The sequence below is a fragment of the Periplaneta americana genome, chromosome 8, assembly GCF_040183065.1.
Source record: "Periplaneta americana isolate PAMFEO1 chromosome 8, P.americana_PAMFEO1_priV1, whole genome shotgun sequence".
In the NCBI taxonomy this organism is placed as follows: domain Eukaryota; kingdom Metazoa; phylum Arthropoda; class Insecta; order Blattodea; family Blattidae; genus Periplaneta; species Periplaneta americana.
Window position 1 is genome coordinate 112,987,903 of NC_091124.1, and position 18,083 is coordinate 113,005,985.

Genomic DNA, 18,083 nt, shown 5'->3' on the forward strand with positions numbered 1-18,083 from the left:
TGTTGTTACACTATCAATATCATTAAAAATCAATCAGTAGTTTACGACAATAAAGAATACTTAATTGTTAGAACAAGTATATCAGACTGTAGAGAAATCCCACTGAGTGAATTATTTAGACTTACACATCAGTTATTGAACACAATTAGTGGAAATATATATATTTTTTTTGTTTTTATTACGTAAATTAATTTATCTGCAAGATAATAAAAATCGATTCAATATCTATAGGTGGATAAGTAAGTAAATAAATAAATAAATGGCTATAATAGCTAAGCCTACTTTGTGGACTTATGATTCAGGATTCATGATCAATATGATCAGCGCTATTGATCTGTATCCCTCAGCCTTTTTAAGATAATTGCCTGGCTTAGGAATAGGTACAAGAAAGAATTGATTCCATTCGTCCGGTATATAGGCTGATTGAAGAAAAAATGTAAAATTGTCTGCAATGATTTTTATTGTGGCTGAAGGAAGAGCTTTGAGTACGGTATAAGTAATATCATCAGGACCGGGGGATGTTAATGTTTTAATATTCTAAAGTGTTATGTTAATTTCCATTGCCGTAACCTGTTGAATAAGGCTGTCCTCGGAGTTGTCTACGATTAAATCTTGTGCTGTAGGAATTAATGGAGGCACTGCTGGAGGAGTAAGTGTGTCCAACCATTCCATCTGGAGATTGTAGTATTGTTCTATGAGTGATAGAGTTTTCCTTTTGTTACATCCAGTGAAAAATTTTATTTTGGACCAAATTTGTTGCGTGGAGCTATTGTAGTTGATCGTTTCACAGAATTTCCTCCGGCTCTTTTGTGATATTGTAGACATCTTCTTGTTCTAGCCATCTGATGTTTTTCCAAGAAATAATTGTGTATGTTCAAGTTCTTCCTAAGTGTGGCAATGGCAATGCGTCTAGATTCGAGTGCTTGTTGACAGTCCTTATTCCACTGTGGGGGTTTCGGGATTTTATGTTTTACAAGGAAAGACTGATATGGGTGGTAATGATCCAAATATTCTGTAATGAAGGTATGAAGTATTCGAAATTGTTCCGACGGATTTTCAGTTTGTAACAAGATTGGCATTCTCTGCAATATGTATTCTTGAAAAGAGGTGGCGGAAATTTTTTTGGAGCGGATATTGGTGGTGTTGTAGTGGAAGTCCATTCTTGAGTTATTTATACACGTGAAGGTTGGAAAATGATTGCTGTTCAAGGTGTCCGGAAGAAGTATCCAGTCTGCATATGGAAGCAGCTCTATTGAAACAAAAGTTAAACCAGTGACTGAAATGTTAAGAGAAGGCGGTACGAGTCTTGTTGGAGCAAGCTCATTTAGCATTTGGAAATCGTGGGCTTTGAGTAGAGCCAAAGGATAGCTAGAAGGCTGAGGTGAATGAAATTAGATGTATGTATTGGGGATGTTAAAATCTCCGACCACAATTGTCCTATTTTGATCGATGTTATGAAATACACTATTCCATAAGGTCTTGGTGACTAAATTGTTTGGTGGATTGTAAATATTTATAATTGTAAGTTGTTCCAATTTTATTTTAATCACTTGAAAGTTATTATGTAATTTTTGTATCGATTCATAATAATATATTTTCAAATTCTTTGTGGGCCCATATGCCAACACCTCCTCCCTTTGAGTTCCGATCATTCCTGATTGTATTGTATTGGGAAAAGTTACAATTATGAGTGTTTGATAGCTAGGTTTCATTTAAGCAAATGACGTCAATGTGCCTTTCTGAGATTAATTGTTGTAGTTCTGCTTTTTTATTTCTAATACTTCTGACATTCCAATGTAAAATATTAATTGATGAACAACTGTATAGATTAGACATGTTTCCTTCCTCAGTGAGAAGTTAGGTTTTTTTTCCTCATGATCCATTGTAGAATCTTAACTTGTTTCATTGTAAGCCGAACGTAACAATTTGATTGTATGCAGCATTTTACATTGATCATTTTGTGATAAACAAGATATTGGACTATGTAACGCTTCTAACGTTTGTTTCATTGTGGTTTCTTCCACCATTCGAAAAGAGGGTAACTTGTTTGGATTTTTGGACTCTTTCGTAGGCATCTTGTTTATCTGTTTGGGTAGCTTTACCGTTGGAGTAAACCTGATTGAATCACCTGCTTTTGCATCCGAAAATATTGTTTAAACTTTTGTGACATGGATGGTTGTTCTTTCTTATATTCAGATACCGGGGTTGTAGAAAGAGGTGTACCTTGGCTTTTTTCAGGACCTGCATCGAGTTAATATTGATGTGATCAGTTGAGGTAGAAGGCTGTTGGGGTTGTTCTGTCGAGTTAGATCTTCGGGAAGTTGATGGAGTCGGGAAGGGATCCCGGAAGTTCGCTTGATGAGCCACCAGTTGGGCTGTTATATCTGCAAATGTTTTACGTCCTTTTATAATAGCAATGACATCATATCTGGATATTTTTAATGCCTCAATTTTTTCCAGAATAGTATCCTTTGTTTTATAGTGGGAACAATCAGTACTATTAGCCATGTGAGCAAGACCGCAAATGTTACATTTATATTTAGTAACCTGCATTCTTTAGATTGGTGATTGTCTGAACATTTAAGACATACAGTCTGATTCCTACAATATTTAGTCAATGTCCAAAACGTTGACAGTTACGACATTGCAAAACTTTTTCATTGTATTTATGAAGTTTGTGAAATGTATAGAATAGTTTGAGGTCGTTTGGTAGTTTTTGAGAGCAGAATGTTGTTTAGACTGTGGTCGTAGGTTCCCACTCCTGAGTTCCCTGTGAAGTAGTGATTTTACGGTTAAATCTATACACGTTGGTGATTTTATAACCTTGGACACAATAACCTTGTTGAAGAATATCTTCTTTAGAAATGTCCTTGTCTATATTGTGTAGTATCCCTTTAGTGTATATTTGGTATGTAGGAATGAAAGTAGAACAATTGTACTGAGTATAGAAATTTGATACTAAGAACTTATTTGCGTCCCTATAATTGGTAAAATGAATTTCATTTGTTTTTACCCACAGGTTTGACTATGTGGATGTTCGTAATGTGTGATTCGTATAGTAATTTACCCAATTTAATGGGGTGAATAATTGTTAAGTTCCCTTCGTCAGATTAAGTATAACAAAGAGTGGTCCAGAGTCTTGATAGTTGTACAAGTCCTTGTGTTTAGCTTCTGCCTTAGTAGTTTCAGCTTGAGTTTCATTTGGTTTAGTAATAAGGTGAGTATCCATGTTACTTTCGTCAAGACATGTTAGTGTAGAATTCGTAAGTGTTATTTGCGAATCCAAGAATACATCCTGTACAGATACGTTACTCTCCATATGATTCAATAATAGGATAAGAATACTAAATCCCTACGGAATAAAATTCCGTGGGAGAATTTGTCCACTGAGCCCAGTCTATGAGATGGGATTAAACACAATTTAAATGAAATACGTAATATATCTTTTTTGGCACTTCACCGCCGATTTCTTGAATATAGTTAAAGAAATACAAAATAAAATGACATCGACCTAGCCCGGGATCGAACCCGCAATCTTGGGCATAGAAGGCAAGCGTTATACCAACTCGCCAATCAGGTCAACTTCAAACAGTAGACAATCCGCAATTGAATACAGCTAAAATGCATATATTTAGAAAAGTAAACATGTATGTCTAATTTTATTAACTAGAAGAATTGAAAACAACGTCTAAAAACCAAATGTTTGTAATTAAATACATTATTTTAATAAATGAAGTTTTAGGTACTAAGTACATAAGTTGGCTATTCTGTCTGGCTACTCTTCCGTGAGCAGAAAAGGGAGAGCAGTTTGATGAGGATTTCGTTGTTTGCGGGGAAGTGAAAAGGGTAACTGGAGCACGCGCATTCCTCCATTTCGATATCTTTCTTGAGCTCACTGCTTCTGCTTAGCACATCTCGCATTACAGTGGTGGGTGAATGATGAAACGTGACAAGGAGGAAGATTCAAATGCTTTAACAATAGAGAACGGAACATACGGTAACTATTGCAATTAAAATTAATATTTTTGAGGTTTTTAAAATAAAAAAATATATTTTTCTCTCTTATATTTATTATGTGCTGTAGCACATAAGCACGAGCACATAAGGACCGGCCATTCCTGGTAGTCTGTCAATCCATTTCCATTATTTTCTAGAATTATTATAATCATTGTTGTCGCTAATTTCTACAAGTTTACCACTGCTTAGAGAATAAGGTTTCATAGATGAATAAAATTGGTAACCGCTCTTTGTTGTAGTAAAAGCATTCTTTTATTCGCTTTGGGATTGTTCGAATACCGTATCATGATATTTTCTCGGAAGGAATTACATTTTAAGTACCGTGCTGATTTTTTTTTTATTTTCACGAAATTCGCGAATGTTTCGCAGGCTCCTCGGGCAACAAATGTTGTCCCCTACATTCTGCTGCCCAGGGACAACTGCCCCGGTCTTCCCATTGATAAATATTGGCCTGACTGGATGACAAATTCCATGGTTGTTATAATGCAATTGGCATTTCGAACAGAATTCGGTGTGCGAAATGTTCCAACGAAGCCATCAATTTTGTCGATAGTGAGAAAGATGGAGCCAACTGGTTCACTTATTGGCGAGAGTAAAAAAAAAAAAAAAAAGCATAGGCTGTATCCAGGAACGTCACTTCAACTTCACTTTCACTTACATTCGACTTTAGTAGATATAAAAAAACGACGCAGAATTTATATTCAGAGTCACTACTTAACTTACACACTTGAGTCGTAACTTAATCAAAAGTAACATCCAAGATGTACATGAAGACCAACCTTATATCTCACTTAACGCCATAATTTTCCTGAACAACAATTTATTAATAAGATAATTTATTGTTTACTACGATAAAGGTTTGAAATGGATTTAGAAGATGGCAATTTGCAATAATAATTTTATTCATAGATTATGCATTCTGTGTCTTATTTGTATGCTTCTTTCTTCTCTAGTTATACCTAATCATAACCTTAATCTTATCTCCACTTCTATCAGTATATTCCGAATTTATGTACCTAAAATTGTATTTCAAATTTATCATTATGATTATTATTATTATTATTATTATTATTGTTATTGTTTTAATCTCAAAATCAATTAAAGAAGATGATTTTACTTTTTGAATTAGTTAACTTGTAAATACTTATGTAAAACTTAAGAGTTTGAAAAAAATCTACAATAGAGTATGATTTTTTTTCATCTTAGAATAAAAATCACGTAAATTTTATATAAATATACTTCATTCAACATAAAGTTAAGATTATAGTTCAATTTTTCGTGTACCCGTACTTAGCCTAATAGTAACTTATCATTATTCCCGGTAAGCGTACTTATATTTTTGTACTCTAAATTCCGTGCCATTTCTTCTTCTTTGCCGAAACATAAACAGCATCTGGTTATATATGAAAATTTCGTTTCTAGCATGAATTTATCCAAATTCCTGTTTTTTTCAAGAGAAAATTAATTTAATAATTTAATTTTCTTTTACGAAATTTTGGGTATATATGAAAATTTCGTTTCTACTGTAGCACGAATTTGTTCCAAATTCCTGTTTTTTTTTTCAAGAGAAAATTAATTTAATTTTCTTTTACGAAATTTTAATTTAAAATTTTCAAAAATATATTGGAAGTCACATAAATATTTACGCAAATATGATAAGCTTAGTTAAGTAGAGTTTCCTGCCCGCTCTACTTTTGGCAGGCATGACAGTGATTAGAGTTAGCTGGATTTACGATTTTGTTTCAATTAAGTGTGAAATTTAAAAAAAATCAAGTGCTTAAAGTATCATCTGTTTTGCATTAATAGTTACGTACAGAATTTTTAATTTAATATTCAGACTCTACGAGTATTTCAATACAGAATTTTGAATCTAATATTGAAACAGTATTTCGTATAACTTTATTTTTAAATATAAAGTAAAAATAACCTGAATTTTTTGTGGTACCTATTAGTCTATATTATTCACACAAAGTATACGAGACTGTTTCACTGTTATCTGAACAACAAGTTGTGTTACAAACTCTAAGCAGCTTATTGTTAAAATGTTCAAAGATCCTTAAGATCCCTCAGTCTTTGTAGGAATATTCAGTAATGTGTTTTGCACAACGAGAGTCAAAAAATGATATTTATTAAATGCGAATAACATGTAATGTTTCTGTCTTTTTTGTGCGAAATAACACTGAAATTCGTCATGTCTTTTTACTGAAATTTTAGATTTTTATTCACCGTAAAATAGAATCCCTAACGATTTCTTATTCTCCATCCAATCTTTGTATTTGGAAGCAAGTTTATTGATATAGGCCTACACCTTCTTCTGCAGTTCCTTCCATTTGAATCGATGTTTGCGAAAGTAACAGGTTTGAAACGCAATGTAGCCAGCAATGATTGAATCATTTCCGCACTTTCTGTAAGAAGCAGCTGTGAGCTGGAAACACTACGTCATTATATGATGACGTTGAACACTAAGTTCACTACCCTTTTACTTAAATTTGATTTAGTCAAGGAAAAGATAAGTATTGGCTCATGAATATGGATCCGGTACTTTACATGGTCTAACTTCTGACTTGAGGAAGTCAAGACGAAGTGAAGTTTAAATGATGTCCTTGAATACGACCCATAGACTTGCAGTGCTTCAAGTTTGTGTTTACTGAACTCACCAAAGAAATCGTTTGAGCCGATTAAGCCAAGAAACAGGTTATTCATATGACATATCAGAGAGCAGAAAAGAAATAGCGTTTACAGAGTGCATGTAATAAAATGCAGGATTTGCTGCTCTCTGACATTCCCGAACATCGTCCACACAAGCTTGAGACATTGCAAGTCTAATGTTTTCCACTCTCGCTAAGACGCTAGCCATTTGTCTCCAGCTTTTTCAATTCTATCGATAAAATTGTTGGCATGGTTGGAACATTGCGCATACCGAACTCTGTTCGAAATGGCCGTTGCGTTTCAACCAGGGAATTTGACATCCGTACGTTTTCAGCACAAAAACACGCTGTCCAGATGAGTACTGAATGTTTGCGATATTACGCCAAACTAACCGCTACATACATTCTACAATAATAGGCAATATCAATAATGGACGATAATCTTTCCAGGGGTACCAATATAAATTCTCAAAGAACCACAAAGAGTCATAATATTCAATTTCGAGTTTATACTAGCTCCTAAAGAGAAATTATAGTTCATTAAAATGGCAAAGTTTTATATGGATCGCACTGTAGTTTACTGATACAGTGCAACTAACAAGACTTTCTGCATTAATATGACCACTGCAAAGATTATTAACTTGCCATTAATATTTCAAATTACTCATAATACTCACTCTATATTTCTAACTAGCCATACCCGTGCGCTTCGCTGCACTTGTTAGAAATAAATATAAAGTAAATACATACTGTATTTAAAATAGAACGTTTGGTCCAGGGAACATCCGTGTTTGATAGAAGGATAAAATTAATCGTTTAATATGTTACTTCATGAAATTATATTTAAATAATTAAAATACTATCATTTTGGACCAGAGAGCACTCATTTCCTGCAAGGATAATTCCCTTAACATGTTTCTTAATTGTTATTACATGCAGATAATTAAATATGATCATTTGGTTCAGAGAATATCCGTTTTTGGTGCAAGGATAATTCATTTAACATTTTTCTAAATTAGTCTTGACTGCATCCTTTAATAAACCACTCCAAATTAATGTCAATATAGAGTGGATTGTGTACGAAGATAATTTTTATGTTAACCTTACTCTGCATCTTTTTTTTTTTTTTAGTTTATTTAGACACGCTTTAACACATGCGGTCATGTCGCGTGTTTAGAATGTGTGGTTATACCAGTAGACCGTTTTTACTCTGGTTGAGTTCCTGTTTCTGTAGGGTGTTGTAGATGGCTTGTGTTCTCGTAACTGATTATAGATTTTGATTAATATTTATCGTACCTGTAATTGAGGCGGTAATGAATCATGGCATGTAAATTTCCAATATGACATTTGCCTTTATGACTAAGGGAAAACATGGAAAACTCCAGTCAGATTGGTCGGCCACAGAGTTTGAACCCGTGACCTCCCGAATGCGAGTCTCAAATTCTACCGTCTGAGCCAACTACCTCGGTTGTGCATCATTGTTTATGTAAATAAAGAAAATGAAAATTAATGTGGTACATAAATATTATTTTAAGAAAAACAGGAAACGAATATGGGTAAATTATGAACGCAGGAACGCCATTTCGTGACACCTTTTAAAATAACTCGGCTCCAGTGAGCTCTATGGTAAAATTCTTATTTATTATGTGTTGTATTTTTGGTCCAGTAAAAATACTCATTATTACGACAAAACGCTTAAAAATACTATTATGTTCTGTGGACAAAAAGAAACTTAAATGTATAAAATTAGAGTATTTTATGTGGACCAAATAAAGTTGCAATAATAAAGTTATAAAATATTTCGACAGAATAGGTATCAAGTTTTCTGTGCGTAAAGATCTATTTTAATGTTAGGTACCTCAGTCCTTATATGTAGCATTCATCTAGAGAAACATCTACATCCATCTAGAGAAACTACAAATTTCAAATACTGAAGGAATTATCTAAATCGGTTAATTAGCTTCTGAAATTACTTCGTACAAGCACACAAACATTCTTTGTATTTATATAAATATCGATAAACATCAAAGCCGCCTTAAATAGACGGAGTCATTTGTTTTAATTTCGTTATAGTCACCGTTGTTGTTCCTGCAATAACTCCTATGTGACATATCTATCGATTTTCAGATTTTTGCTGTATTTAACTTAAGTAATACAGCAAATAATAAAATATCCTATATGTAATTATATTTCTTTCTTTCGAAAATGTAAGAATTCACGATCTGCTATGTACCACTGCCATAGAATGAATAAATGTGTTGTTTCTTCCTTCTGAAAAAATTTATATTTTGCACATAGGAGATATTGCAGGAACAACGACGCTATAATCTGAGGTGGCGATGAAAATGTATTGTATTGTTATTTTAAAACCCTTATATATCCTTAAATATCAGTTCTATCAAAATTTTTCATACAATAAAACTTATCGAAAATCATGTTTAAAGAAACATTTGTTATGTAACATTTTTCACAAAATCTATACTAATAATAAATCTATAGCCAAATTTTTCTGGTAATTTTCAATTTTATAAAAATAATTGGTGTTGACATGTATAATTAACCATCCTGAAACCGAAAATCGCTTTTTTTTTATTTTTATTTGTATGTCTGTCTGTCTGTCTGGATGTTTGTTACCTTTTCACGCGATAATGGCTGGACGGATTTCGATGAAAATTGGAATATAAATTAAGTTCGTTGTAACTTAGATTTTAGGCTATATGACATTCAAAATACATTATTTAAAAGGGGGGTTATAACGGGGCCTGAATTAAATAAATCGAAATATCTCGCGTATTATTGATTTTTGTGAAAAATGTTACATAACAAAAGTTTCTTTAAAAATGATTTCTGATAAGTTTCATTCTTTGAAAAATTTTGATAGGACTGATATTTAATGAGATAAATGAGTTTTAAAATTAAAATAACTGTCATCTAAGGCCGTGTATTAAAATAAAAAACAAATGACTTCGTCTATAAGGGGCCTTGGACACAACAATCGAAAGCTATGAAACATAACCTACAGACAATGTTTCTGTGTTTGTATGGAGTAATATCGGAAGCTAAATTAACCGATTTGTATAATTAATTATTATTTCATCATTGGAAAGTGTAGTTTCTCTGGATGGACATAATGCGATAATGTTATTACAGTAACTTGTGAGTGAATTGAGGACAGGTAAGATTAAAATAGCTTCTTATGCACAGAAAACTTGATAGGTTATTCTGCATATTCATTTCCTGTATTTCTTAAAATAATGTTTATGAACATATTCATTTTTATCTCCGAGAATTAACGAACAACGAGAGTGTATTGATTTAGTATGCAGTAATAGTACGTTAGCTTAGCAATCCATTATTTTATAATTCAAATTTTAACTATGCTCAATTGAATCGTGTTAAAATACATAAAATATATATGCAATAAATGCAATGCAAAAAAATTGGGTAATGAGCCAAGCAGATTATGTTGCGCTGTTGTAAAAACTGTTCCTCCTGAGATTCAAGTGCTCCCAGAACAAATTAAAAACTTTCTAATTCGAATACATCCGTTATCAACACACTTTTTACATAATATAATATAATATAATATAATATAATATAATATAATATAATATAATATAATATAATATAATATAATATAAACATAATGATAAATCTGTAGCCAAAATGTTTCTGTTAATTTTCGCTTTTCCAAAAATAATTGGTAATAACAATTAAGAAACATGTTAAAGGAATTGTCATTGCACCAAATGAGTGGTCTCTGGATCAGAATGATCGCATTTTAATATTTTAAATACAATTTAAATTAAGTAACATATTAAACGATTTATCCTTCTATCACACACGAATGTTTCCTGGATCAAATGTCCTATTTTAATTATGTAATTACTTTATATTTATTTCTAAAGGGTGCAGCGGAGCGCACGGGTACGACTAGTCAATAATAAACGAGATAGGCCTATTTCGATTTATTTAATTCAGGCCCTCTTATAACTCCCTTTTTAAATGAAGTATTTTAAATTCCATATAGCCTAAAATCTAAGTTACAACGAACTTAACTTATACTCCAATTTTCATCGAAATCCGTTCAGCCATTATCGCGTGAAAAGGTAACAAATATCCAGACAGACAGACAGACAGACAAAAACAAAATTTAAAAAAGGCGATTTTCGGTCTCAGGATGATTAGTTATACATGTTAACACCAATTATTTTTGGAAAAGCGAAAATTACCAGAAAAACTTCGGTTACAGATTCATTATTAGTATAGATTATTACTTAATTGACTATTATTAACTTCATATTTGGATTACCTGTCAAGCACTTTGTAATGAAGTTCATGAGGATAATCAAGTGAGAAAACGAATTCAATATCTTGCAACGCTTGCTCATACTTTTGTATGTAATAGAATGCAGCAGATCGGTTGGCCACTGTGATGGCGAGGTCTTTTGTTGAACCTGGAAGTTTATGAAAATTTTAATACTATATTAGTATATATGTTTATTCCTACAACGAAATCTGAGGAGCAATCTGTGCTGTAATTATAAAAATATACATTTATAATATATTACACAAATTTTGTTCGAGCTGTCATACCAAATAGTCAATGTTCTGTAATATCAGATAATTTACTCAATTAATTTACGGTACTGTATTTAAATTAACTCAATTTTGACATGCAATCATTTAACGTTTGCAGCAGGCCTATGCTTACCTTTACCCCATGGAGTTTTACGTATGCTCTTAGTATACAACAGCAATGCAGAGAAGTATTTTCCATTTTGAAATGCTTTGTTTCCTTCATCTTTCAATTGTTTTGCTTCTGTTTCATTCTTCCCAGAATCAGAAGCCTTTACTTCATATTCATGAACAATGGGCAATTTATAAACGAACACAAATCGATCTTCATCATTTTTTAGAGTTGACAGATCATTTAATTCTTCTTCATTAACCGATTTGTGAAGGTTTGAATGATGAGATTTTAAATATCCACTTTCTGTATCTAACGTCTTTACTGCTACCGGTACTGTTTCAACTTTCATTTCCAATGTTTGTAATACAGATCACACACAGATTGCACAGGTTTGCAGATTGTCCTCTTGCTTCTGTCTCTTACACAAGGATCCAGTTGCTGTATAAATGAAGAGGAGGCATGGGTTACTAAATTTAGCGTAGTCTATATTTAAGTTTAAATCTAGGGAACAGTGATGACACCATTACCACGCCACTATTCTCAACCAATCGCGAAGTAAAGCCATAATGTTATTTGCTCCACATCCATAACATAATATATTTACAGTATTTATATAATGTACCGGTACTGTACCTTGTACGTACAAAAATGCAATTTTATGAAGGACTACACGGGCCGATTCAGACGTCTTAAAGCAGGGCCGGCAAGGAATACTCCCCGATTTGACAATACAGAACTGGAGCGCGCCCGTATGGGAACACAGCTGAGGGCTGTAAACTTGTGCAGTTGTGCTGTACATTAGTGGCGCGGTGGTGGAAGGTCATGCTTATTATCTGCTTGTGTGATTGTAAATAAACTGTACGTAACTAATAAAATAAGCAGTAACTAGAAAAACAAACTAAATTAACAGTAGGCTAACTAAACATGTTTATTCTACCGTATTAAATTATAATACTCTTTACTATGCTTAAATAATAATAATAATAATAATAATAATAATAATAATAATAATAATAATAATAATAATAATAATAGTAGTAGTAGTAGTGATAATAATAATAATAATAATGATAATAATAATAATAATAATAATCATAATAATAATAATAAAGTTATAGTGAACAAATCACAGCTTTTACGTTAAATTTCTTGTCAAAGAAAACAACATCACAGTTTGTAAATCAAAAATTTTATAAACAATATAAGCGTACCTAGCAAACAAGCACATTATAGTGAAAATAATTAACGCAACAGAAACGAATACATAAATTTCATACACGGCAACATTTTTTGAAAATCAGAATACAAAATAATAATAAATATATCTTATTGCCAAAAAAAAAAAAAAAAAAAAAAAAAAACAGATTTACAAAGGTAGATTTTTTTTTTTTTTCCTCTTTCTTTTAATAATATTTTCAAGGGATGGTGTACTGAACTTTGATACGGCAAGCCTCTCTACAGCTCTTAACCTACAAAGTTCAATCCGTCACACTTGCTCTTAAATTGTCTTCATTCTTTTCGTTCTCGATATTATGCTTCCGGATCGAACTTTAGATTGTTAAACACATTAAACACAAATTGAAATAATACCACACAGTTTTACGTCCTCACTTAGTACAGTGACTAAATTCATCCTTTCATCACTAACGATATCTTTATATTTTTCAGCATGGAACACATCACAATGCCGCTTTAAATGATTTTTTCTGTACCTGACATGATTTTACGACTAAGACACTGCCCATCTCCCTACTATGATTCTTTAAAAGAGAATAACAATTTCCAGTCATTGTTAAACTCATTTCCAGTTTCCTGCTTTGACACATCCATGGAGATACGTAGTAGATACTTCACCCCTGAACTGTACAAAACGAACTCTCTACTCTCCCCTTCCTCGCTACCTTAGAGAGGTGTAGCACTTCTCGCGAGGAAACAAGCTTATTTTCATTTGCCAGTATTGGTAAAACGCTCATACGAGAAGCCAATTGCCAGCCCTGTCATAAGGTTTTTAAATCAAAGACGTCTCAAAATAAAAACAACAGTACAGCACCATCTCTGAGACGAGTAACTTCATTTTATACGATTCTTTTAGTGTGGTATCTGATAAACGATTGTTATTTTCTCTTCATTGCAAGTGCATAGGCCTATGCGTTAAATATATAAAGACAAGTAGGTATATGCACACAGAAATATAACAACTGGGGGAAAATGCATTTTATGTGCATCTTTACTAAACTGTGCAATTAGGCCTATGTAAACCATTGTGAAGTTAATATATTATCAGGCGCAAATTTAAGGGAGGGCAATAGAGCCTGGCTCCCCCTTTGCAATTTAAATTGTCAAACCATTACAAGCAGATAAATGCATATTAATTTATTCCCTCTGTTTATAATGGTTTGAGAATGTAAATTGCCCATGCTCTATTGGCCCTCTCAGATACGCACCTGATAATATGCGAATTTCACATATAGGCCGTGTTAATTTAGATTTATAAAATATTTAATTAGTTATAGACATAGTGTTGCTTTATCCAAAATAAAGTTAACCCATTTTTATTATAGCCTAATATGATCTTGGTTCAATAAAATTTCGGAATATGTAGTTTTTGCTTTCGCGTGTTAAATACTGGGTACAGTACCTTGTTGACTAGTTTCAGCCTGTTGTGTGCTATTCTCAGAACTGGGTGGTCCTGGTTTTCGCGCCTTCTGTGGGGGTGTATTTGTGTATATGCTAACCACACTTACAGCAACATAAACACAGACATGGAAATTCTACATATTCAACCGAAAATGTAGATGCCCACACCAAAGTCTGCGACGAATACCTCGCCTGTGTAGTTAATGCTAGCTCTAACTGTTCTTGCAAAAATTTCAGTTTATTCTGACCTTTTTGTTCAAAAGTGTCTACGTCAATATTTAGAAAGCAACTTGATAAAACAGACAACTTTTCCTTAGTGTCCATATCTTCAAATTTAAAAGATTTTAAATGGCTCAACAGGCAATCAAATTTGCTCTATTTATCACACATTTCTTCATGACATAGACACCAGTGAAACTTACTGTTGGGAAGGCTCATGTTATTATAAAAAACCTGGACTTTTAGAGCTGATGAATTCTTAATGGAAACAGCTACTTTTGGTACTTCTGTAAAGCAGTTGTCCTCAATTTTGCATAATATTACATAATCTCCTTTATCTATAAAAATGAAGGGGGAAATATTTCTGTTGCTCACCTGACTCTTAAATTATCGATATTCAATTATGTTGTCCCTTTCATTCCATTCTTCGAACTGCTGTTTGTCACGTGCTACGACAGTGGCTAAACGTTGACTGGGGTATTTTCTTTTCTGTGGCAATTGTTTAGTTAAATAGGAAGGTAGGTTTTAAAAAATCATAGGATATGCTTCATCTTGAAGTTTCAACTTTTTTCTAGGCACAGTTATAAATGAACCGTCCGCACATGGAAATTTATTTTCTCTGATAACAAAATCAGAATCAAAATGTTTTATGCAAACCACTGAGTTCTTTGTTGGGGTAAAATGTTCACGATGAATGCTTCTTGTCCACTTAGCCCTTAAATCTTTATCTTTTGGAAATAAAAATACATGTACAAACGGACTTTCTTTATCGTAATTCAATTTGCAACCTGGGACACTACATGTGCGAGGCATTTTAAGGTTAACAACATAACACTTTCAAGCTTTGTTCTCTACGAAAACAATTTATATGAATTATAATGTCACAATTCTATTATTATATACTAACTTATAAACCCTTCAACGAATACACTAGAGGCAAATGATACAAGAAACACAATAAACGTTCACATGAAGTACGTATACTTTCACAGTTGCGTTAACCACTCAATTATTGTCCACCATGTTTGTTTACTTCAGCTTACAGTGTCAGGTCCGGTAATATAGGATTTTTTTTTTACATTCAGCAATTTATTGATCAAGTTCCAAAACAAATATGTTTTCTGCCTTTTCGTATTTTAGTGTAAATTCAAATAATGATGCACAAATATTGTTCATGTCCAGCTGTAAAAACAATTGGGCACAGAGACATTAGTGTAGGTTTGAGGAAGTCAGAGGTTGTGGAAAAGTGCATGTTATTCACTTTAAAAGGATTTTGGTGTTTGTGTTTCTTGTAGAAATTTGCATTGTATTGACCAATGCAAATTTCTACAAGAAACACATAGGTTCTGATTACGTGCTTATAGTTACTATTACTGCCACCAGGACACTATTTCATAAAGCTGATAAGTCCTATTCTACAAATATATCAGCATATTGTAGCATTTGTTTTCTGACAATTCTTACCTACTTTGACGTCAGCAGCGTTTCATAAACATGACAATGACAGATAAAGTAAGTGTAAACATGTAAGATCGATAGAAAATTATTTCTTCTTATTCATTTCATATTTTTTATAAAAGTAATCGATATGAGACGAGTTGCTCGGATGAGCTATAATGCACTTCATTATTGAATTTGTTGAAATTAGTAACCCCATTAAAATATCAATTATGAACCGCGAGAAAATTAAAACTCTAAATTTTTTTATAGAAAGCAACGACATTCCTGTCAACAAATGCAGCCTCATTTTCAAAGGAAGCATCCATTTTTTATCAAGGACCCATCGATAATTTCATCAACTATTGGCAAATTGGCTGCTCTCATGAAGAGCTGTGGAATGATTTCAGTAAGCTATATGCATCAGTAGTCATGTAATACTGAGCACCATTTTCCATGGAATTATCGGTGGGTCCTTGATAAAAAAAAGTGGATTCTTCCTTTGAAAATGAGGCTGCATTTGTTGACAGAATTTCGTTGCTTTAGAATTGTAATTTTCATGTTGTTCATTATTAATTTTCTAAAAGTGATTAGGCGTATTAATTTTAACAAATTCAATAATTACGTGCATTATAGATCATCCAATCAACTCGTTCCATATCGATTACTTTTATAAAAATATGAAATGAATAAGAAGAAATAATTTGCCATCGATTTACATGTTTACACATTCTTTATCTGACAATGTCATGTTTATGAAACGCTGTTGACAATTCACAAAATGGATTTGTCATAGCAGGTAAAATTTGTCAGAAAATTAATGCTACAATATTGTAACATATTTGTAGAATAAATTGTCAAGATTGTAGGACTTGTCAGCTTTATGAAACAGTGCCCAAGCGTAATCCGATGTATGTAAAAGATTTCCTACAATCAATCACTTAAGATGGTAGAACCTGGAAAATATTTCTTCTGACAGTTATTTTACTGATGAAATCGTAGACTACCTATTCCATGAATGTTAAGTTCCCTCGCGAGATCGGAATGCACATTCAATAAAGCAATGTGATTCAGCCGGTCTTGATTCATAGTGGATTTTGTGTATGTTTTCAGCCTGCAGAAAATGAACGTTCTGCACCTACAGATTGATATAGGTAATGTTTGGAAATTCTTGTGAACACTCTTCGTCCTGGAATGCTCCTAATCGGGAAACGCCATTGATATTCAGCGACAGGAGCAACCGAAATTCCGTCGAAAAATTCATAAACAAGATGATACAATATCGGCATTAGAGGATTTAATGACATTGAACTACTATTAATTTCAGGTCACCTTTATTATCTGATGCGTTTTGCATATTGAAAGTATTATTGATATTCGGAAACTCTTAAAAATTTATTCATCATAATTACAATAATTCGTCACTTGCTGTTCGTTATATTATGCTATAATTTTATTCATAACAAAAGAAAACTGGTGGTATGCTTTCATTTTCCATGAGATTTGACTGGTCACTTATTCTACTTAGCTGCGCGTCACAATTGGTTAAACCGGCTGATCATAAGAAATACTAGTAATAAGAATAGAAATTAACTGCCTGATGTGTTGTTGTGTATAGAAGGTTTATATAGCCTACAAATCGTTTACAAATTTTAAGAAAAGGGACTATTTTTGGGTGTCCATTCAATATGAACAAGAAGTTGAAAGTGAGTTTCAAGCTGCAACCCATTGTTTACGAATGTCTATTTTTAGGTATACTTACTTACTTACTTACTAGCTTTTAAGGAACCCGGAGGTTCATTGCCGCCCTCACATAAGCCCGCCATTCTATTTTTAGGTACCGGTATAGTAAAAAAATAAGAACGAAAAATTATTCGCACTCTTCTTTTATCACAAAAACTTTTACACACAGTTACATCTTCACCCAGAGCTCGAAAAGACAAACCGGAACGTTCTTATTTTCGTGTGATGACAACGACGGAATTAATGACCAGTGAGATGACGCGATATTAAATACAAATATATAATTAACGTTAAAATATTTATATACACATCAATTAATATAAAAATTTCGACACAGCTCTTCGAAAATGTGCATCCCTTTTATCATATTTACACAGATAGAAATCACGAACAGTAGCTAGTCATTTCAGTCAAGCAATAAAATATATGTTGAATAAAATGCACATTTGTTTCGACGCGTAGCCTATATGATTATTACTAGCGAAAGAAATTATTTCTGGCCTTACGCTTATGACTGGAAAATTTGATCTGAATGAAGGGGGGGGGAGCAACGTTGAATAGTTTAATGGTTGAGTTGTTTGGACTTTTATCATTGCTAATTTAAAAAAATTGTAGCACAACGTTTCGAAGAGTGGATCTCTCTTCGTCGTCAAGTGAAAACCTACTGTGGGGATCGTTACAAACAGCTA

The 18,083-nt window shown here is 32.8% G+C and overlaps 1 protein-coding gene across 3 annotated transcripts in view; it reads right to left on the reverse strand.

The window, feature by feature from the left end:
- The window catches only part of LOC138704952 (SET and MYND domain-containing protein 4-like), a 198,366-nt gene that overhangs the window by 102,952 nt on the left and 77,331 nt on the right, over window positions 1–18,083 (reverse strand). For 2 of the 3 annotated variants that reach the window (XM_069833416.1, XM_069833418.1), the window contains exons 2-3: window positions 11,380–11,796; window positions 10,978–11,122 (exon numbers count right to left, since the gene is read on the reverse strand). In XM_069833416.1, the coding sequence (XP_069689517.1) occupies window positions 10,978–11,122; window positions 11,380–11,707 (473 nt within the window). In that variant the 5' untranslated portion in view covers window positions 11,708–11,796. Of the gene's footprint in view, window positions 1–10,977; window positions 11,123–11,379; window positions 11,797–13,070; window positions 13,087–18,083 lie in introns of those variants that run through there. The other variant, XM_069833417.1, reaches the window with a different exon arrangement.